This window comes from Rhagoletis zephyria, unplaced genomic scaffold (assembly GCF_001687245.7).
Source record: "Rhagoletis zephyria isolate East Lansing unplaced genomic scaffold, Rhagoletis_zephyria_1.1 Rzeph_scaffold_00783, whole genome shotgun sequence".
NCBI classification, from domain to species: domain Eukaryota; kingdom Metazoa; phylum Arthropoda; class Insecta; order Diptera; family Tephritidae; genus Rhagoletis; species Rhagoletis zephyria.
Window position 1 is genome coordinate 146,804 of NW_016157867.1, and position 24,577 is coordinate 171,380.

The 24,577-nt window shown below is 38.3% G+C and overlaps 1 protein-coding gene across 1 annotated transcript in view; it reads left to right on the top strand.

Moving 5' to 3' along the window:
- Window positions 1-18,903, top strand: part of LOC108361519 (TPR-containing protein DDB_G0280363-like) — a 68,708-nt gene extending 49,805 nt beyond the window's left edge. Inside the window, exons 5-6 of the mRNA XM_017614149.1 lie at window positions 15,666-15,896; window positions 16,014-18,903. Coding sequence (XP_017469638.1) covers window positions 15,666-15,896; window positions 16,014-17,854 — 2,072 coding nt within the window. The 3' untranslated portion in view covers window positions 17,855-18,903. The remainder of the gene's footprint in view (window positions 1-15,665; window positions 15,897-16,013) is intronic.
- Window positions 18,904-24,577: the final 5,674 nt, after the last annotated feature.

Here is a 24,577-nt window from a genome sequence, read left to right on the forward strand (position 1 = left end):
TGGAGAGTGATGGAAGACCTGAGTGGTAGCGACCACAACTACATCACCTTCCAAGTCACTGACATCACGCGAGGGCAAACACGTAGTATCCCTCGCAGGAAACCAGGATGGAACCCGTCTAGGGTCGATGTTCGCAAGTTCGATACGTCACTCCTAGCAGATTCCCAAGGCATTTCACCCACAACGGGAGAGATCCACAACAGGGAGTCTTGTACTAAGCTGGTCGAAGAAACTATGCGCTGCATTCACCGGGCATGCAAAGCCTCAATGCCACAGAGGAGAGCATGGTCAGGTAAAAAGCAGGTATACTGGTGGAATGACCGAATTGCTGAGCTGCGAAGGGCCTGCCATAGAATGCGGAGACTCGCAACGCGCGCTCGTGGTAGACCCGAGGCGCTGACCAGAGCAGCAGCCTACAAAAGCGCAAAGAAAGCACTTGGGGCCGAGATACAGAAGAGCAAACGGAACTGCTGGAAAGCGCTATGCGACGAAGTGGATCGCGATCCCTGGGGCCAGGGATACAAAATAGTGATGAAAAAGTTCCATACATCATCACAGGCGATGGATGAGGCCCGAGTTAAGAATATAGTGGATGCGCTATTTCCCACACACCCACTAAGAGCCGACACAGTGTTCGTCGAGGAGCAAGCCGAGGCACCACTGTTTTCGACAGACGAGCTGAAGCTAGCCCTGCGAAGCATGAAAGCCGGCAAGGCTCCAGGCCCAGATGGCATACCAGCGGAGGCAATCAGGTTAGCAGCGGAAACGAGCCCTGATCTTCTGCTTAACATGTACAACAGCTGCCTTAGGGCCCGGGTTTTCCCAAGCCAATGGAAGAAGGCGAGACTGGTGCTTATACCCAAGGGCAAAGGGGACCCAAACTCTCCTTCATCCTTCCGGCCACTCTGCATGCTAGACACAGCAGGCAAAATGATGGAGAGTCTGCTCAAAATACGCTTGACGTCAGCCATAGAAAGCGAGGGAGGCCTTTCACCCCGACAACATGGCTTCAGGAAGGGACACTCAACTATAGGAGCAATTGGCGAAGTAGTCGAGGCGGTACATAAGGCCGAAGAAGCCTGCCACCAGGCGCGGCCAATAGTGCTGCTAGTCACACTGGACGTCAAGAACGCCTTCAACTCGGCAAGATGGGACGATATGCTGGAGGCCTTGGAACGGTCATTCAAGGTTCCAACATACTTGCTAGATATGATCCGGGACTACCTCAGAGACCGTTGGCTTTTGTACGACACAACACAAGGTCAGAGAAAGAGACGTATAACCGGCGGAGCGGCACAGGGGTCTGTACTTGGCCCGGACCTCTGGAACGCCACGTATGACAGTCTGTTGCGCACGGAAATGCCGGAGAGCGCCTTCCTTGTCGCCTTCGCGGACGACGTGGCAGCCGTCATAACAGCAAGAAATGTCCAGCTAGCACAGCTCAAGCTAAACCAGGTCATGCGCAACGTCAGTGGATGGATGAGCGATCACGGTCTGCAATTGGCTACAGCCAAAACGGAGATCGTGCTCCTCACCAGGAAACGGATCCCAACAATTATAAATATAATGGTCGGACCTCAACCCGTGACGACTTCTAGGTCTACAAAATACCTAGGGGTGAAGCTTGACAGCAAACTCACATTCTGGGAACACATCCATGGAGTATGTGAAAAAGCTGCGCAGAGCACGGCGGCTCTAAGCCGGCTGATGGCAAACGTGGGCGGCCCGAAGCCATGCCGCAGGAAGCTTCTGATGACAGCGGTCCAATCGGTGCTCCTGTACGGGGCAGAAATATGGGCTGACGCATTGAAAGTCAAAAAATACCGGGTTCAAATGTCTTCGGTACAGCGCAGAGGGGCACTACGCATTGCTTCTGCATACCGTACAGTGTCCGCGGACGCGGTTCTAGTTATTTCTGGCGTCATGCCAATTGAGCTACTTGCTTACGAGCGAAAAGAGATTTACAATCTCAGTGCCGAGATAGGTCGAGCAGCTGCCGCGGCAAGGGCGCGCGAGCAACTGATCCAGCAGTGGCAACAAAACTGGAACGCGAGCACAAAAGGTCGATGGACACACTCCCTGATAGCCGACCTTCAAACATGGCTGAACAGACCACATGGGGAAGTCGATTTCTACCTGACGCAATTCCTCACCGGTCATGGTTACTTCCGAGAATATCTTCATAGAATGGGAAGGGTGGACTCACCGTTCTGTCACTACTGTGGAAACGTCGAAGATAACGTGTACCACACATTCTTCACCTGCGAACACTTCTTGATTTCGCGCAGAATGTTGGAAGAAAGACACGGAGACATTACTCCGGACAACATAGTTGGGATAATGATTTCCAGCGCAGAAAAGTGGGAAGCAGTTGCGAGATACGTGAAATTCGTACTCCGCTGCAAACGAGAGGACGGTTGTCTACTGAGGACACCCGAATGAAACGCCCCTACAAAAGAGCAGCCCCAAGGCTCTAACAGCGCGCTCCTGCATCTGAAGACATGCAGAATTGCGGTGCCAGATGCGGGATTCTTGCGCGGGCGGTGGGAGTTTGGGTTTTAGTGGGTAGCCCAACACGCTTCGGTGGGAGTCCCACACTCGGGGAAGGTAGTATAGAGACTAGCGCCCCCGGCCAGTGCATAAAGCATTTCCCTCTCCTACGAAAAAAAAAAAAAAACATAATACAATTAGGGGNGACTAGCGCCCCCGGCCAGTGCATAAAGCATTTCCCTCTCCTACGAAAAAAAAAAAAAACATAATACAATTAGGGTGAGAAACGCTAAGTTGAGTTGTGAACCATAATAGGGGCCGTAATAATTACCAAATTGAAGGCGAGACTTATGGCGTTTTCGTTTCTACAAAAAATGTTGCCTTCTCATCACCCTCATCTTAGTGTTTGTGCGTAGAGGGCAAAGAGAAGGTTGCACTTTTCGGTAGAAACGAAATCGGCATTAAAGTTACCNTGAGAAACGCTAAGTTGAGTTGTGAACCATAATAGGGGCCGTAATAATTACCAAATTGAAGGCGAGACTTATGGCGTTTTCGTTTCTACAAAAAATGTTGCCTTCTCATCACCCTCATCTTAGTGTTTGTGCGTAGAGGGCAAAGAGAAGGTTGCACTTTTCGGTAGAAACGAAATCGGCATTAAAGTTACCGATTTATGATAATAATATGATGAAAATCGTTCAGATTATAAACAAATTGTTTTAAAATAAACAAAATATTGGACACAATTTTTTGTAATTTCCCTATTTGCATTTTTATATTGTATGCATAAACGTAAGTAAGCTAATTAGTGTTTCTAGAAGTTGTGCCTGTTCTTTGTTTCCATACCCATTTGCATAACGAAAATTTATTCACGATGATGGCAAATAATGGCTATTCTATTAGAACTGCCGAAATTGTTCCTAAACTTGCAAAAATTCGCAAAATAAAGATAATATTAAACAAGTAAAGAAGTATGAGTTCGGGCGAAACCGAACTTTATATACCCGGCGCAGGTATCAAATATCGTAGTTTCAACTTTCCCTGAATTACCTTTGCATGATAAGTAGGGATGTTTACCCGATTTCAAACGTTTCCGATAATATGCAGAGTTAGACTTAATGATATAATTGAACCTAGTTAGGTACAAATCGATTAAGTGGTTACCGAGGTACACCTTTGTAGTTATAAAGTGGGCGGTGCTACGCCCAATTCCTAAAAGTCTATAGCAGTCTTATTTATTGTTGTAACTATTAACTTGGAGTAAATAAGCATCCTCATAGAAATATCGGAGTTTTCGTATTTCTGAAATTTACCGTTATACGGGAAGCGGGTGTAATTTTATTATTAAGTGCACCGAGTTTGGTAGAAATTGATAAATCGGTTACCGAGATACACATTTGTAGTCATAAGTGGGCGGTGCCACGCCCATTATCCAAAGATTTATAATATTCTAATTTTATGCTAAGTAGTTATTGCAATCATCGATTTTAAGTGAATTGGCTCCAGTAGTTATTGATTTATCGCAATTTTCGTGTTTCTGTGAATTACCGTTATATGGCAGGTGGGCGTGGTTTTTACCCGATTTCAAAGACTTTCAACATATTTCTTAGCTAGACCCTACCCAAGCCTCGTAACGAGTTTGGTAGAGATTGGTGGAGCGGCTACGGAGATACAGCGTTTCATCGTAAGGGAGCGGTGCCACGCCCATTTTCCAAAAACTTCAAAACAATATTATTTTGTACCACAATTCTACTCCATATACTAATTTTCAACAATTTGCATTTAATATTTACTGATAAGTATATCGCAGTTTATGCATTTTTCAAAAATACCGTTATATGGGAAGTGGGCGTGTTTACAGACCGATTTCGCCCATTTTCAATACCAACCTACCTTGGATAAAGGGCAACCTACGTACCAATGGTTTTTGCTCGAGTTATCGTGTATACGGACAGGCAGACATGGCTTAATCGACTTCCCTTTTCAGTTCATATCTATCTCGATTCGTTTTGACTGTTACAAACAACCGTTATGCGAACAAAGTTAATATACTCTTGTGCACAAGTGCGCTCGGGTATAACAAAGATTCGAATATTTGGAACCAGCGACCTAAATGCACGCCAGGAATATAAATGATTTTCTTTACCTCTTTTGACTATAGGCCAGAGTAATTATCAAGAGAACCATTAAAATTTTATTGAAAAAAGATAGCTTTGAGATTACGATAAGCTAAAGGGCTGCGACAAATGATATTTGACTTTATCTTTTGCGTTAATGGATTTATTATTTAATAATATGCACCAAACCTTTTTGCTGAACCCAGAATTTTCAACAAGAATTGGTCTTATTCGACTAGTGTGCTGTGGGTCACTAGGCGAGCGATGCGCGGGCTCTTACAATTAAAATAAAAGACTAATATTGACTTCATGATACAATATATTTTCACTATAACCAAGGGATTTGAGAAAAATTTAATTATCGACCCGCCCTATTACATATGCGTGCCGAAGCAAGGAAAAAAATCATTTTAAGTTTATATTAGTGTTTAGTCGCATAATTTTTATAAGAGTTTGTTAGATTGCTAGCTAGACTATTTGCAACCCTTAAGTTGAGAGAGGTAGTGTCTCAATGTTTTATTAAACAACTTACATGAGTATATGGGTGTATAAAATGCCACATACCAAACGAAAAGCAAAATGTGTAAATTTATATATGAGGCCTTGAGCGCCAGAGTAGGCTAACTGATATCTCAAAATAAATTGAGGTGCACCTTAAAATGCCCCGGCACGCCCTAGTAGTTTTCTTTTACTATAATATGCAGCATCACGTAGGTGCAATGAACTTTGTAATAAAATACCTCTCCTTTTGGGCTCCTTTGGCGCTCAAGGCCTCATATAGTAAATATACGGAACACAATTTCTGAAGGGGGTCACTGACGACATTTTTGCAGGTACAGGGTGGCGCCGAATGAGCTATATGGCTTAAATGGTTTATAAGTTTTTTATTTATGCGATTATTATAATTTTTTTTTAAATACAGTATATTATTGGGGCATTTTTTGCTATTAGCTTTGAAAAATGATATCCTGTAAGTGATGTCCATTTTCTGCTCGCACATAAGTGCTCTTTTTAGCATATTTTCCATAACTTTTCGCAGAATTTCGGGTGTAATGGCCATGATTTCATTTCGAATGTTGGTTTGGAGTTGGAGAATAGTTCTTGGTTTGTTAACGTACACTCTTTCTTTCAAATATCCCCAAAGAAAACTGTCAGGAGCTGTTAAATCTGGTGAACGTGGAGGCCAGTTAAAATCGCTAGTGCGCGAAATAATGCGTTCGCCGAATATGTCCCTTAACAAAGCCATTGAGGCACGTGCAGTATGTGCTGTGGCTCCATCTTGTTGAAACCACAAGTTTGGATGGTTTTCCACAGCTGGCCTAATAAAATTTTCCAACATTGTCCGAGCACCGTTGACAGAGATTGAGACACCACTTTCATTTTCAAAAAAATATGGGCCAATTACCCTTTCGGAGGATACACCGCACGATAGCTGATCTTTCGGCACCAGGAAGGGTTCTTACAGACCCATGTTGACGAAAATTTCCAATCAAATGGTTTATTGCTGACGCTGTGGGTGCAATGCGCACATTAAAATGACGACGATATGCACGCTGTGTCAACACAATAGACCGTTGGTTTAAAAAATAAAATTAAATTATTTCTGCATGTTGTTCGATCGTGTAATGATTGATAATTAATTCCCCAAGTCTTTTTCACAAATTTCTGAAAAACAAAAATGAAAAAATAATAATTAAAAAAGTTATAAAGAATTCAAACCATATAGCTCATTCGGCGCCACCCAGTAGTATTATGATGGCAGGCGTTCTAAGGATGGTAAAAGGTTAAAAATAATTTTTATAGGTGCATTCTTTTGCAACCGAGCTACAAAAGAACACTCGCTTAAATGACGTGCATGTATTTCGTCACACAACACAACTCGGCTATTTATCCGAGTTCACTAAGGTCGATTAAAAAATACGCGACCGTAAGGGTAGCGTTGTTAAATGAAAAACCTGCTCGATTGCGAGTAGCTAATGGGAAAGTGGAGGGGGGAACTTTTATTTTCGTATATACATAGATTTATATTTTTAATAAGTATGTATATTACGCAAATAACTCGCATAATTACTAGTTTCTATTGTTTTTTTGTCTATGTCCCGTTAAACTAATCACATGTTTTTTGCCATATACCAGCAGGGTGCTTAAGTAGCTAAAAATTTAAAAATTTTATATACACATTTTGACAATTTTTTTATAAAATATTACTTTTTGAAGGTGCTTAAAAAATACATATCTGGCAGGATTTTCACTGACTTCAACCTTTTTATTATGCCAAAATTTTTAGCTTAGGATTTCACCAAGTTATTTGTGTTAAATTCATTTTCTCGGCTACTGGTACAAACAAATAATCGGCGATAATTTATATACAATCTTAAAAGGCTAAACTTTGTAGAAATAATTCTTATCTACTAATGTTGCTTTTGTGTTATATTGATGTAAGTACTTTTTTAACTGCAATTTTGTTTTCATAATAAATGCAAAATATGAATATTGCGTATTTTTAATATAAGTATTTTTTGCAGAAAATGATTTCCATTAGCAATTTAATCAAAATAATGGGTAATAATCGTAGATGAAATAAAGTCGAGTCTAATGTTAGGTGAAGCTTTTTTGACAGATTTTCCATTGAAAATTATGTCAATAAGATATAACTAGCCTAAAAGTCGATTTTAATTCGACTATGAATATGCTCCAAGAAGTTTCGAGAGGTAAAATTACGTGGTATAAAAGATTCGAATTACTTCAATACACTTTTTTTCGGCTGTGACACTTTTTGCGACTTTCGAAAATTTGTCAACGGTAACACTGGTTCTATGTACGAAAATTTCAAATTTTTCAAACAGACGTTGCACTAAGCCGAGCTTTTGTCAATCCTGGTAATGTGATTCCATACTTTACTTTTCTGCGTAAAAACAGAAAAACAGAAATAAAAACAAATCAATGTCGTTACGCTGTCTATGTACGAAAATTTCAGATTTTTCAAACAGACGTTGCACTAAACCGAGCTTTTGTCAATCTTGGTAATGTGATTCCATACTTTACTTTTCTGCGTAAAAACAGAAATAAAAACAAGTAAGAAAGTCTAAGTTCGGGCGGAGCCGAACATTAAATACCCGGCGCAAGTATTAAATATATGTTTTCCGTCTGAAACTCATTGTAAATATCAATTTTGAGTGAATTATCTTCAGTAGTTACTAAAATATCGCAGTTTTCGTATTTCTTAAAATTACCGTTATATGGGAGGTAGGCGTGGTTATTATCCGATTTCGCCCATTTTCAATACCATCCGTCCCACGCCCAAAAGAAGTTCACGTACCAAGTTTCGTTAAGATATATCAATTTTTACTCGAGTTATCGTGTGCACAGACGGACAGACGGACGGACGGACGGACGGACAGACAGTCACCGCTTAATCGATTTCTCTTTTCATTCTGATCATTTATGTATACATTTGTCTATATCTATCTCGATTCGTTTTGCCTGTTACAAACAACCGTTATGTGAACAAAGTTATAACACCCTTGTGCACAAGTGCGCTCGGGTATAACAAATCAATGTCGTTACGCTGTATATTTACTGTGTTTATACGGTTTGAGAACAGTACGATGCCATACAATTATCGATACTAGTATTAAATGGGCATAGGAAATAAAATTTCGCGCAAACGATAATATAGAGTCACTAATCAGGGAATATACTTAAATAGAATTCTAGGTACAATATGGCTTCTAAGAAGATGATATTGATATTGATGTTATTATGATATATTAAGCGGTATCGAAAGAAAATACCCATATGGGTATCAATAGTATCGTCACCTTATTATCGAATACCGATTTACCCAGTATCGAAACCAAAGTATCGATACCAAGATTATATCAGTAGTATCGCAACATCCCTAATTACGTAACATTATTCGGTAATGTATTACATACTATATAGTATTATCGACTGCTTCACGCCAAACATGTTGAATAATAGTGGAATTCGCACTTCTTTGTATTCGCTGTATCTTGCGTAAGTGTGGTTGTTGTTGCATGTGTATTTGATGTACAGTATATTTTGCTTAGCTGCCCATCCTTCTTTGCACGAAAAACTTTTGTGCTTAACCGAAAAAAGCACTTAATCGAATTTTCTTTACTACTTCAATTAGGAAGGTATCAAAATTCCTATGAAACCAAACAATGGAGGAGCACTTACTACGTAGAAATTTCTGCAAGCGACATTTTTTTCGAATGGTATCCAATTATCTATATAACTACATAAAATGATAGCCGTTTTCGTTGTTCCGCGAGATGAGCAAAATAAATAAAAGCTGGTAAAATTAGGGTAAGTGTAGAGCCAGTACAGGTAATTGATAATTGATAATAGTTGAAAATTTTTAAGGCAGGTATCGGTAATGTGCAAGTATGTTGAATGCATCTATCGGAGCAGTTTTCTTATATATGTTAAAAATAATGCCGCTGATGCGCATTTCGCATGTGCACTTAAGCACAAAGGCAGCAAAGCAAAATATACTGTACCGCTAGCAACAAAAAATCACACGATAATGCAGGTAGACAACATAAAACGAATACACAGAATACACGATTTGTTGCATAAGAAAAACAAACTTAAAGTTTATAGCTGCGAGTATTTTTTTAAGCATACATACATATTTGGAAAAATCGTATGGACGCATTTTTTTCATACCTAGGATGTATGGAATAAAGACGAATGGAAATAAAACCATTTATTGACTTCTAAACTGACTAAATAACGCATCGAATTGTTTGAAATCCATTGAGGAAACAACAAATTCTTGCACCATTCACTTTCTACATGCTAAAAAAATTATAAGTAAAATCGGTAATTTTCGAAAACTCAAAGTTAGCGATATTTCTAGAGGGAGGGTTTTGTCCGATTTTAAAATTTTCAATTGTCAGGCGCAATGTGTATATCTAATTTTGTACAGATTGGTGAAGTGGCGGTGCCACGCACGATTTCCAAGCATTTTACGAACATCAGATTTTTGCTTGAGATCCATGTAAATACCACTTTTAAGTATATATGCTAAAATTCTTTCACCACTCTGCGCAAAAGATCTAAAAAGCCCTTATGTGTGCATGAAATTCATGGTCGTATTTTAGACAAAGTTTTATGTATTTAGCATTTTGAAATAACTATACTAAGAATGTTATGCACCGATCACATATGATTCCAACCTGTTATTTTTGAGTCTGTAAGTGTACCAATAAAAAGGGGAATTTGAGGCCATTAACGCAAAGATACTTCCAAACAATATTTGTTATATTTTCTTTATTTTCAGTATTAAAATAAGCATTTTGCGCTGAAGGAATTATAGTCATAAGAACTACACAAGATACCCAAAGAAATACGTCAAATTTGTTATCACACTGTTTATAAGAAATAAAATTACATTATTGAAATTAAAAAACAAAAACAATTTTGTTATCAAAATTACCTAGATTTTCAATAAAAAGTAAACGGACATTAATACAATTAATTTGAAGGTGAGTGACACAAAAGCGTTCCAGAGAATTTTTCTTCTTCAATAACTCTTTGACCCAATTTTGAAAAATTATCTTTCCGAACGAAGGTGTCAAAAAAGAAGTAGTTATCTTTGCACGCTTTTTTCTTTACGGCTTTTTAAGAAACACCGCCATTCTCGGAATATTCTTTTGATTCTCTTCACATTAATTTTATTTATTTGATACTAGACGCCCTCACCCGCTTCGCTGAGTGTACGAAATTTCTACGTGCTACATTGAGTAAAATTTATTTCAAGAAAACTCAATTAAAAAACAGGAGGTTTAAAATTTGTTTAACCATCTTCAAAATAATTTCAAACTGCATAAAACTTTCTTTCTCACTTATCATACTTTTTCTATTAACTTATCCCCTGAACTCAATTTGAGATTTTAAACATGTAGTTTTGATACCCATATTGTAGTAATTCATTTAAATTATTAATAGTTTGAATTTAACCTTCTGAACAGTTGGCAACCTTTTCAAACCTGTTTCGTGTGACACTCATACATATTGTGATACATATTCAAAACCATTTCGATCCCTACCAATCTATACTAATATATATTTTGAAAGCCGTTTTTTTTATGTTCGCAAAGCTCGAGAACGGCCCTACAGATTTTTTTGAAATTTCGGACACCTACCTCAGACGTCCCAATGATGGTTATAGGCTAAAAAGAAATCGCTATTTTTTTATTTGGCGTGGCACCTCCCATACAAAGTCCATGTATATTGGATTTCTGTAGAACAATTATACGCATCCATTTTGAAGTTGCCACCAACTATACTATAAAGTTTCTGGGGCAGATTCACTATAGAACCGGATCACTGTTGCCGCCAGGGAGTGAAGAGGAAATGTTCTTCAAATTAATTTCGTTGTGAGATTAACCGTTCTATGAAACGCTGCACAATTAGAGAATTTTAAGAACTTCTTCACGGACATAACACTTTCGTTAGGTTATTTAAGGCGGCAAAAGACCACCAGACCATAATATTAGCCGATGAGCGTGCCAATGGAAATCGTATACGTGAATTGTTGGTGAAAATGTTGGACCAAAATGTTTCAATGATAAAATTAAGCTTGGGCGGAACGAAGTTTGCCGGGTCTGCTAGTATTATAATATTTTATTTAAACTAATTGAATTTAATTTAAAAAATGTGGCAACCCTTGTGGAACACTTCAATATTATTCAAAACTTTCAAACTAAAAGTTTCTTATCAATATTTCTTTTGACAGCCATATTTTAATTCTTCAGATAAATTTAAATTTGACTTTTCAAACAGGTGGCAACCCTTTTCAAGATACATTCAAACTACAGCTTTTTTAAGCCTCTTGACATCCATTTTTATTAATATAATTTTCAAATAAATAACTCCCTTAATTGAAGTTGAATTTGATTTTTTGTAAAAGGTGGCAGCCCTTATCCATGAGTAGATAATGATTTTATATATCTCCATACTAATTAATGTACCAAAAATATTTCCTGAGAAATGCAGTATGAACAACTCCGTTTGTATGGGAGGTGCCACGCCCCCTTTTCTAATCGAGATTAAATGTATTCTATATTTTAAGTTGGGCTAAATGACAGGAGTGTACAAAATTTCATGATAATCGGTTGAGTAGTTAAAGTGTGAAAGCGTTGCAAACAAACAAACTCTCTTTCGGATTTATAATATTAGTAAGGATGCCACGCCCCCTTTTCTAATCGAGATTAAATGTATTCTATATTTTAAGTTGGGCTAAATGACAGGAGTGTACAAAATTTCATGATAATCGGTTGAGTAGTTAAAGTGTGAAAGCGTAGCAAACAAACAAACTCACTTTCGGATTTATAATATTAGTGAGGATTATTATATTGAAGAAAAAATAGTGTATTAAGATGCAATCTTTCCTCTTTCTCTCTTTCTATTTCTATACTATTACTATTTCACGCTTTCTATACTAATTGTATACAAAGCTTGAAACATCAACAACTCGCTGCGTGTCCTTGTAAAACAACCATTCTCGAATATTTTCCATTAAATTTAGGTCCTCTATTCCTCGCGCATTAATTTCTGGACCAGCTCGAATTTTAAACAATTTTTGGGCCCATATTCGCTATTTGAAGTTCTTCATGACAATTTCTTCAAACTCTTAATGCACTAGTACGCTGCTCTAACTGTACTTTCTAAAGTGAATCAAACATTAATAGATTTTTCGTGTTTTTTAATATAAAGCCGAATAACAGAAATCATAATAATTTGGGGTGTGAAGCTTTTTCAAGGCAGAAACAGTGTTGCCAGAGAAAAATTTCGTTTGGAGCTAAAACGGCCGAAAGAAGAGCTAAAAAGAGCTAAATAATACTAATAGTAGCTAAAATGAAGAGCTATATTTTTTTAAAGTTGAGCATTTATTGACGTAAGGTTGTTTTTACATTTTCCGAAATTTTAATAAAAACAACGAATAAGATTAAGTTCTAAAAAAAAATTTTTAAGCAAAATAAGGTATTTATATTTCGAATTCGTTATAACACTTATAAAGAATGTACACGAAAAAAACTGGTCGCACATAACCAAGCATAGCTCGGTTAATCATAACATTAAAATAAAAATCGGTAGACACTTAAAAAGCTGGAAGCATTTTCCACCTTACTGCATCATTTCTTTTTAGTAACAAAAATCAGTGTAGAAACGAGGACCAAGAAAGAAATCGATCGCGAGTTAATATTGCGCAAAAAGCTGGAAAATCCCAGCATGTTCCATAACGACATCGCAAAAAAGCTAAAATTTCCAAAGTCTACCGTTACTTATGTGCTTAAAAAATACAATGAATGTTTATCTTTAAAAAGGAACCCTGGTAGTGGCAGAAAAAAAGGATTTGCTTGCGAAATTAAGGCAAAGGAAGTGTTATCTGCTTTTAAGAAAAATCCTGGACTTTCGGTAAGAGATGTCGGCAAAAAATTAAACATGTCGTCTTCGTATATACAAAAAGTATGCAAAACAGCAGGACTACGTTCTTACAAAGTGAATGCAGCACCTAATCGCAACGGTAAGCAAAATTTGTTGGCGAAACAACGTGCTCGGAAATTGTACGACAGTCTCATACAAAAATTTGGCTGTATTGTTATGGATGACGAATCGTACGTAAAAGCCGATTTTAAACAAATCCGGGGCCGCGAATTTCACACTGCAAATAAAAGAGGCAATGTTGCAGATAAATATAAAAACAAAAAGTTTGACAAATTTCCCAAAAAGTTTCTCATTTGGCAGGCAATTTGCCAATGCGGCTTCAAAAGTGATCCTTTTGTAAGCACTGGTACAATTAACCAAGAAATTTATGTTAAGGAGTGTCTGCAAAAGCGACTTTTACCTCTTATACGGCTTCATAAAGATCCAGTGCTTTTTTGGCCTGATCTCGCGATATGTCATTACGGAAAAATGGCTTTAGGATGGTAACATAGAAACAAAGTGTATTTTGTAGCAAAAGAGGTGAATCCACCTAATTGTCCAGAGCATCGGCCGATCGAAACCTACTGGGCCGTTATGAAATCCAAACTTCTTAAGACCCACAAAGCTGTAAAAAACGCACAACAATTCAAAAATAAATGGCAGCTGGTTTCCAAGGAAATCACTGAAACTTCTGTGCAAGGGCTAATGAAGGACATAAAGTCAAAATTGCGATCGTTTGCTTATTACAAGGAGAATTAACTCTTTTTTAACGAATTTCAATAAAACTAAGTTTAGATGTAAATATATGTAAATATCCTTGAATTCCATTAATATATTTATGTTTTAGAACGTTTTAACTGTGACCAGTTTTTTTCGTGTACATTCTTTATGTATGCACATACTTATATAAACTAGATAATGAACTAAAAACACTTTAGAAACTGTTAAAATCTGCAATTTCAGATATTTGAATTGACCATAAAAACTCGGGTTACGAATAATTATTTCGGAAAACTTTGACTTCCTTCCCTCCTTAAATGTAAAATGAGTAGGGTAAAACCTAAATCCGCGCGTTCAGAAAAACGATTTTCTTCTAATTAATTTTTGAATTCATTAACCTAGATCCATGAGTTTTTGGTGCAGTCTGTATCTTCCCGTGTACTGCCCGGTATAGCTTGTGTGCTCCCGCACACGTTGCATAAACTAATTGACTTGCCTGCCCATTTTCCATTTGCATCATTTTATGTAAAGTCATTCCTAACAACCAAGAATATCATTGTTTTATTTATAGTATTCAGCATATTGTATTTAATTGTGGATATAATTTCGCAAAACTCAAAGAAAAGTCACCGAGGTATAGATAAAAATAGTTTTAATACTGAGTAAACATTTACATCCAGATTGCGATGAATATTGAGAAAAGCTAACCCATTTTGTGCTCGTTCTCTGTCCATGCCTGCTCCTTAGTTGTATGAAAAAAAATTTTGTTAAGTTACAAAGCAAGACTCCCCCGAGAAATGTTCCTTTGTTCATAAAAACGTGCTCTGCAAAAAAACGGAAACGGAAAGACGGGCCTCGAAATGCCCCAAAGTTCAGCATAGTCATGCAATTTTGCCTGTAGTTCTGTGAGAAATTTAACATATTTTAATGGCACTTGAAGTAGTTTTGCCATCCGATGTAATATGGCTAACCAATTTTTGAACCTCACAACTTTTAAAGTTATTGAGGTTCTTTCCACGTAAAATTATAATTTTATACAAACTTAAAAAAAATCACTTTTATTGTAAATAATTAGCAAGAAGTGCGAAAAGTTTTTGCATTGTACGGTTTCCGCCATATTTCAACAATTTCTGATAAAAATGCGTAGCATATTCAAATGCCAAAGTTGTAGGCAACTTTTCTATTTTAGTTTTTGGTTCTCTGGTGCAAAATCTAATTTACGGTTAGTTTAGATGCCTTAGTTGAGACGCCATGTTGAATTTTTCAAAAGGCCTCACGGCTTTTTCCCAAATTTTTTTTTTAAAGATGGCGAAGTTTAAACTACTGTAGCTATTTTTGATATCGGGGGACAAAACTCCATCAAGTGCCATTTAAATACATATGTATATTAAACTTCCCACTGACTTATAGACAAAATATTGACCGCTTTGTGAAAAATTCCATGTATTTGCTGATTTTTAGGGCCTTGAGACGCGTCTTTCCGATATCCGATTTTAACAAATTTTTCGCAGGTGCTTATTTTTTAATGTTTAACACAGCCCAACAAAAATATAATAACATTTTGGTACTGCAAATGTTAAAGCTGTTTTTGGCAGATTTTTTTTGTGCTGATTACGAATCCGTAAGCACAAAGTTCCCACGAGGTCAAAGTCTCAAAAAAACGCGGTTTTTGCAATATTTTATAAGCTCTAGCAAAGAAAGAAAGATTTCCCTCCATAGGAGGGTTTAAACCCCCAACCCCACCCCCCTCGCGGCCGGGCCTGCTACATATGTACGTACAGATAGCACTATGCCACGTTTTAATGGGAATGCAACACAAATAATTGCATTTTGCATTTCGGATTCTTACCACTTTAATTTTTATTTTTCATTCTGCATTAGGTCCTTACATAGACAATTCTGGTTCCGGCTGTTTACAATCAACGTCCAACGATGTGTATCTGGCCAAGCGGCGCACTGCCAACCATCCGTGTCCGGTCTGCGGTAAGCATTACGTAAACGAGGGCTCCCTGCGCAAGCACTTGGCCTGCCATCCGGAGACAACACAGCTCACAAATAGCCTGCGCATGTGGCCGTGTTCGGTATGCCAGGCGGTGTTCACACACGAAAACGGTAAGCATAATTTAGTAAGATTATTTTCTAAACGCTCTGAGAAAAGAAGTAAGAAAAAAGTTATTCTTTTTTCCAGATACGAATAACTTCAATCTATTGTCTTTCCCTTTTATTCAGGTCTTCTCACACACATGGAACACATGCGCATGGATCCTAAGCATCAGTTTGCAGCGCAATATGTTTTATCACGAGCCGCGGCAGAGAGGCGTGAACGTGACTCCTTACTGGCAGCCACACTAGCCGCATCAGCTGGCTGTGGGCCGAGTAGTGGTGGTGGTAACGGCGGTGCAAGTTTGCTGCCATTGTTGGGCGATGGTGGTGGCTCGAATTCTTTGTGCCCGTCGCCTTCGGCCAACTCGGAATGCTCTTCGACGGGACGCTTGTCATCGTCTGCTGCCTCGGACCAGGGTAGTGGCATACACTTGCTAAACAATAATAATAACAATAACAATAACAATAACAATAACAATAACAACAACTGCAACAGCAACAAAATCAATGAGCTGCTTAGTCGCACAGGCAGTAATCCTCACCTGACCAGTCAGTATGGGGTTGGCGTCGACTCGGGCCTGCACGTGGCCAACCGTATGTCACTAATGGCAGCAGCATCAGCCGCAGCAGCCGCTGTGGCTGCATCGGCAAGTGGCGTGGGAGTGAGCGGCGGTGTAAACGTTGGTGGTGTGTCTGGCATGGGTATGACATCGCCGGTCGGCTGCGTCGACTCCACCAGATCAAGTGTGCAAGCTGCCGTTGTAAACTTGGCTGCAGCGATGCGCATCAACCAAGTCAGCCAGCAGCAAGTCGGCGGTGCTAATGTAGCCAGTGGTGGAGTTGGTATAGGCGGTGGTAGCAGTGGGTCTGCATCCAGCGCTGGCAATATGATTAGCAATATATCTAGTCAGCAGCTGCAATCGCAGCAGAATCAGCAGCAGCAGCAACAAACCCAGCAACAAGTATCCGCCATTGACAACAATCAAACGTCGAGCGCAACGCCGCTTTCGTCCAGTGGGCTCCGGGTACGTGCCACCTCACCGCGTACAGGAATGACGAACCTGCAGGCAGATGCATCTGCTGTTAGCGCGGTTGCGACAATGACTGCCATGCGCGACACCATGATGCGCTCCAGCATGGGTGTTGTAGACTCACTAAGCGGCATGCACCAGCAGCTTGACCAACATGCTCACGGTCATGTGCAGCACCACGCAACGACCAATCTGCAGACAACCCACGCCAATTACAACCAACACAGCATGCCATCAGCCAGCAGCGACCATCAAGTTCAACATCAGGCAACGGCGTCATTGGAAAATCCCGCCTCTCACCACCATCATCACCACCATCATCATCTCAACCAAATGCAGCAGCCACATTCCCCCGAAACAGCACTACGTATGCATCAACATGCCGAAGCCATACTTCGTTCACACACGGAGGCGGCCTTTCGTCTGGCGGCATCGGTGGCCGCGTCAAACAGTGTCATCGGCGGTGGCGGTTCGGGCTCACATACCTCCGTAACCGGCCCGAGTAACTTAATGTCCGCTGGTAGTAGCGAAAGCGCGGCAACGCAAAACAACTCCTCGATTCAGGTCAAAGCGGAAGCACATCAAACGCAGCATCAGCAACAACTCGACAGTGACGCGGCGATGCAACATCAAGAGCAACAACAGCACCAGCTCACAACGTCGCAACAACAACAGAAACTAAATGCTGCCGGCAGCTTACAGCAATCAACGGCCCCAGCGTCGCAACAGTCACAGCTGACCTCCGATCTTAGCGAGGCAATACGCCTGCAGGAGCACCGCCTGGAACAAGCGCTTCGTTTGCACAACGACGCGCGTGCACTCAACTTTCTCACTGTCGCCAACTCTGCGACAGCGACGACTAACAGTGCAGTGCTACACCACCATCAACAACAGCAGCAACAAACTTCCGCAGCCCAACATCATAGCAATGCGTGAGAACCACTCATGAGCGATAAACTAAAGATCGCCTAGATAACACCGAACGCAAAGCTAAGCTCACAGAACGCAAGTACACGGCAAAGACGGTCAAAACACCAACAAACGTAACTTAAATTAATTGAAACGAACCAATTCGTATACGGTTTTGAACATAATGAAAATAGTTCAACGCAATCCGAATATAAGTAGCAATGTGGTTCATTACTAGAAAAATCTATGCATTCTTAATTAATTGTTAAGTAATAAGACGAAACAGGAGAACAAGAACTCTAAGTAAACTCAAATTGTTAACATCAGAACGCCCATACAACTATATTGATGAGTATGCAAAATACTCAAAGCGTCGTAAATATTTAAAAAAAAAAAGGCAAGAGCCTCACCAGATATCCATTTACACGTATAATTGACATGATTTGGGACAGTAATTTTAAAGATTCGAAGCAGAATTAAGAATACACGATCAACGCGTATGTGATATTAACTCCTGCAATAAGCATCAAGAAGGATAGAATACAATATTCCGGCAATTGAGAGATTAGCCCGGTGTGATGCCACTAAATAAGTGATGCTCAAAACAGCGCCCGCGGGCGGAACTCTCCAAAGCCCTCTATAGTTTTTATATGGGCGCGCACAGAGTAAAAGCACTCTCCGAGCATCACTGCACTAAATACTTAGAATGAGAGAGTTTGAAGAAAGAAAACAAAACTATGCAATGTGAAAAATGTATCTTATGACGTGTCAGAATGGTAGATGTTGTCAAATCGACAAATAGAGGGTTAGCGGTACGCGATCGGCCCACCTTTGCATCTCTAATTCTTAGAGGTACACGGAGTGATACCTATGAGATACTAACTCTCGCGATACTATCAATAGCGATGCATTTGGGCCCACAAACTATACATATCGTCGTTTAAAGTACAAAACTGGGTAAACCGCGTAACTGACATTTGCTGCCAAAAATTGGATTTGCTCACACAAACTCTTGGCTCAATCCTTATCCATTCGTCCTGAAATATACGAGCCAGAAATGCGTTTGCGTTATAAAATAGAAACCCATTTTGAAATATGAGTGTTTTTGCTCTCTAAAAAATAATTTATGCAACCTCACATACGCGGTTTTGTTCTTTATATGACGATATGTAAGTGTATGTGTGTATTTGCGTTTTTACTCACGGTGACGCCGTTTTGGGTAGTATTCGTAGAACCTCACAAAAAGACAGGCAGATGACGTCGACGGCAGTGAGAGCGAGAATAGCAGTCAAGGCGAAAAGCTATGCTGAGTAAGGCAAAACAAATCAAAGACTAACCGCCCGGTTTCCAAAAAAATGGCCAAACTCATCACATATCGATTGATTTTACTGCTGAGCCTAAAACGTTGACGCGTAATATAAACATTGGTTCGGCGTTGTCACGCACTCGAATAAGTAATAGCAGTAACATAGAAAATTGTCGTTGTTAGAGCGCATTAAACCAATTTTTTTAGGCACACTTATAGGCGCAGTAGTTAAATCAATTGATATGCGATGAGTTTTGTTATAATCGTGAGAATACGGCGGTAGGAGACAATTAGACAGGGAAACAAAATTTAAAAATGTTATGTTGCCTAAAATATTACAGCCGATTCTTAAAGGATTTTTTCCGTAGAATCCGAATCTGACCCTAAGAGATATTAGATGGGCTCTATTTTTCGAGGAATGTAGGTTCATAGGTGCCGAAAAACGCGTTTTTGGACATGTTTGAGCCTCTATAAAATAATAAATTGATGCAATGTATCTGTCTGTGTGGGAGGATATGAAAGCCTAAACACTTCCCTTTAACACTCAAAATCAAAAAATATGGTTAACTGGCCTTTATCCACACTCGAGGTTTCATGGATTAATCACCAAATACCGATGGACACTAACTCTAGCAGTGGAAATGAAGATGAGGAAGACACCTTGAAACCCCAGTTGCTTGCAAACTAGAGCCAATTAAAAATTTTTAAGATCAGATGTGGGTTCTAGGGGGCAAATCCTATAAGGACCGGCTGTAATATTTTAGTCAACATAAATTTTGTTGCCCTGTGTTTTAGATGAAGGTTTGAGCTTCAATTTCAGCCTCTTTAGAAATTTCCAGCGCCTTAGATTAATTTAACACAACTGATCAAAAACGGGCAAAACAAGAGTTAAAAAAATCGTGCGTACTCGTATACAAAAACTGTTTCCAATTGCTTTCAGTGTTCGGATCATAATTTTTTGATTTTTAGTATTAAACGGCAGTGTTTAGGCTTTTATATCCTCCCACTCAGACAGATATATTGCATCAATGTATTGTTTTACAGAGGCTGAAAATTGTCCAAAAGCTCGTTTTTCGGCATCTTTAAACCTAGGTTGCTCCAAAAGTATAGCCAATCCAATATCTGTACGGTGAGATTCGGATTCTACGGGAAAAATTGAAATAATCGGATACAATATTTTACTCAGCAGAATTTGGGAAGTGTTATCATTAAGAGCACAACAACAACTGAAACAACGTTAGGGGGAACTTACGCGAACGTTGTCCCCTTGCATATATTGCACTTCAAGGATCGATAGAAATGTTTGAACAAACTAAAAAGATCTTAAATTGTATGTATATCAATAATTTTTTAATGAGTGGGATCACTACTATTCTTCGGTTGGGGACTGCGGTAGCCGTTTGGGTAGAGGTGCCACACAGCGAGTGTCTATTTAGGTGTATCAATTGAAGCGATAGAAATAGTTGTTTCCCCTAAACGAGCGGTTTCCGACAGGTAGTTGTAATCCTCCGATGGCATGTCTGCCATGATACAGTTTCTTCCAAAACCCAACTACCATTCGGTGGCAACGCATTTTCACGGTGTTAGCAGTTTATCTGGAAGTTATATCCCTTAAAGCATAGACGGGTAACGTTCTCGATACGGGCTAACAGCGCAATTAACCATATGAGAATTATACCCTGACAGATAGTAGTATACCGCATTAAGCGAGCTTGAACACCTTCTTCTTTTTTAATACCTATTTTATTTTGTTACGTGGACATATATTTGGACTTGGTTCAAAAAAAAATGAATAAATAAAACATATTGAATAAACAACCTTTTCTATATTTTCCGGACGTTGCCAAATTAATGTCATTTATAAATAAAACCGGTTCGATCCGAGTTTTAACTGAATGTAGTAGTGTAAGTATAAGTTGCAATACTTTGGACTGATTTGAAATATTCCTCTTTAGAAAAAATAGTCAATTAATTTTCGAATGTTTTACCACTGTAAACAATTTTTTTTTCTCATGAATTCTAGAAAAGCAAAAGCATATTGATTGAACATAAACCGAATATACACAGCTTATTTTTGAAATACTAGAGGGGTATATGTGATATAGCCCCAAGTGGCATAATAACTCAAATTTTAAAATTTGAGATTATGTCACTCCTTGTATAGTGACAAAACCCTAATTTTTTGTAAACCAAAAGAATTTGGAATGTGCAAGAGAAATTACCAAAGGGATTTTTATCAAAGAATATCATGGAAGCCGGCTTTGCCTACATTATTTTCTTTTCAACGCCTATAGCTGAGAATCTTTTTACTAGACACGACGTTTTCTATGGTTCCACGATGTGGATACAAGCAACGGTTTATTATATACATCGGACACGAAAATCACGTTAGTTATTGGTTTTATATCAAAAAAAGTGCCGCAGGCGAAAATTTGTAATAAAAAATCGCGCGATTTTATGTTCTCAATTTTCACATTATATATACATATTAAAATATTCTTTTATATTAAAAAAGCGCGAAATTTAATATCAACAATTTCCTGTTTTTAAGTTTAGTTTCCAGCTGAAGATATATTACAAGAAATATTTCTCATTGTTTCTCTCCCTTCAAAATATTCTTTACCCTGCTGTAAAATTTCTTGAACAAATATTTGCATATATATATTTCTAGAGAACTGTAAATGGACCAACAAATTTTTAAAGAAAATTTGTTTTTAATTTCTTGAGCGTGTTTTTATACCCGAGCGTACTTGTGCACATGGGTATTATTACTTTGTTCGCATAACGCATATAGACAAATGTACACATAAATGCTCAGAATGAAAAAAGAAATCGATTAAGCCATGTCTATCCGTCTGTCTGTACGTGTACACGATAACTCGAGCAAAAATTGAGATATGTCAACGAAATTTGGTAAGCAGGTTGCCCTTTATCCAAGGTAGGTTGGGATGGCAAAATGGGGAAATGGGCAAAATCAGGCAATAACCACGCCCACCTCCCATATAACTTTATTTTCGAAATATGCAAAAACTAAGATATTTCCGCAAATACTGGATCAAAATTGTTGAAAGTTGGTATTTGAAGTAGAATTTTGGCATAAAATAAGATAGTTATGAAATTTTTGTTTAAATGGGCGTGGTCCCGCCCCCTTATGATGAAATGCTATATCTCAGTATAACCTTCACCAATCTCCACCAAACTCGGAGCGAGCATTGCTTAGGGCCACACTAAGAAACCCGTTGAAAATTTTTGAAATCAGACAAGAACAAGGCCCAGCACCTATATAACGATAATTTACAGATGTACGAAAACTGCGATAAATTATCGCAAATTGATATATGCAATGACCTCTTATCAGAAATTATATTTAGGCAAATTTTTAGAAAAATGGGCGTGGCACCGCCCACTTACGCCTACATATGTGTATCTCGGTACCCGGTTTATCAATTTCTACTATACTCGGCACATTTAGCAACCTGGGCGCAAAAAACAATATGTTGAAAATTTCTGAAATCGGACTAAAACTACTGCCACTTTCCACACAATGGCGTAGCCAGGATTTGGCTTTGGGGGGGGAGGATGAAAAAAAAATGTCCATCGATAACTTAAATCTGTGACACACAATGGCTAGAGGCGTCGCCTGAGTGCTTTCTTTCATATATTTCATATATTTATTTATGTGCCAGTTTTACCGTTATATATTTTTTCTACTCGTGTATTCCATGGGGTCTTCATGCTTTATTTAAATTTAAAAAATTAAATTACTATACCGTTTTAAAAATCTGAAAATTCACTGCGGGAAATTTTTTTACTCCCTTTTTGTCTTCGCCTTTTTGTTTTTGCCTTTATAAGTTTTGTAAAAAGTTTTTGAACGAACCATTATATCACATTCCTAGGCAAGTTTTGAAAGAATATTTTCGATACTAAATTTTATTAAAACAAAATGTCGAAATCAGCTTCATATAGAAACAGTGCCATCGTTAATTAAGAAATGGATGTTCTTAAATATCATAACTTTACAACACTCACATATTGACTAGATTTGACTATTTATTTTATTATATTTTAATTTGAATTATTTGTTTATAAAAATATAGTTTATTCCTTAACAAACACTAAATGAAAATAAGTTTAATCTTTGAACAACATTAAAAAAAAATCTAGAAACTTTTGTAAAAATTTCTAACTTTCTATCTCAATTTTATCTCTTAATATTTTGCAGTTTTTTAGCTCATTGAATTTTAGTCTAATAAAGTGCAAATTTAAAGTAACTGTGATTTACAGTTGATGTATGGCATATTTTTGACGATGTCGGTAACATTCTTCCATATTATCTAATTATGTTCGACGACTTTTTTAATGAAGAAATTGAGCCTTCATCAAACAAAAAAAATATTAAAAATCAACGATAAGTCGCAGCTATGTATTTTAAACTTGCGCTTTATTTGAATTGATCGGGCTACAAAACTGCATACTCAAAATATGTATTTCTAGGAAGTCTAATTAAAAAGCTTTATGAAAGTTTGTTGATTTTTTTAATGTTGCGCAAAGATTAAACTTTTCACTTATAAGGGATTTGTTAAAGTGTAAACTGCATTTTTATGAACAAATAATTAAAATTATATAATTTTAAAATAAATGGCGAATCTAGTTAACATGCATACAGTTTTGATAAGCACTTGAAATGTCAAGTTTTAGTACTGAATTCAAAGAAGATGTCTCTTTTATCCATTCATAATTACTTTAAAAAAATTTGTTTGTTAAGAAGTGTATTTTAAAATATCTGCCTTGACATTTATGTTAAAAGTGCAAAATGTGTAAACGTACCTACATAAACTTTCCCGTGAATACCATCAAATCATTGGTCTTGAAGGGAATCTATGTATGCATGCATGCATATCAGCAAACTCAAAATTCGATGCAATTTGCAGTCGAAAAGTACAGTTTTTGTATAGATTTCGTACTGAAGGAATAATTTTATTTCCCAACATTGTGGAAAACTAAGCAAAATGGCCTAGTGTATTTCGTAAATATTCAAATACATAATCCTTCTTCTTCTTCTTTTTTGGCGCTGTCGTTTCTCTTCTGTGCCAACTGACGCCAATTGGAAACGACAAGTGAAGCCAAGTCCTTCTCCACCTGATCTTTCCATCGCAGTGGGGGCCTCCCTCTTCCTCTGCTACCCCCAGCGGGTTCCGAGTTGAATCCTTTCAGAGCTGGAGCGTCGGTGTCCATGACATGAAAGAGATGGCCAAGCCAGCGGAACCGCTGTATTTTAATTCGCAGCATTATGCCCATGTCGTTGTAAAGCTCATACAGCTCATCGTTCCATCGTCTGCGGTACTCGCCGTCGCCAACGCGTAAAGGACCGTAAATCTTCCGCAAAATCTTTCTCTCAAACACCCCAAGAGCCGCCTCATCGGATGTTGTCATTGTCCATGCTT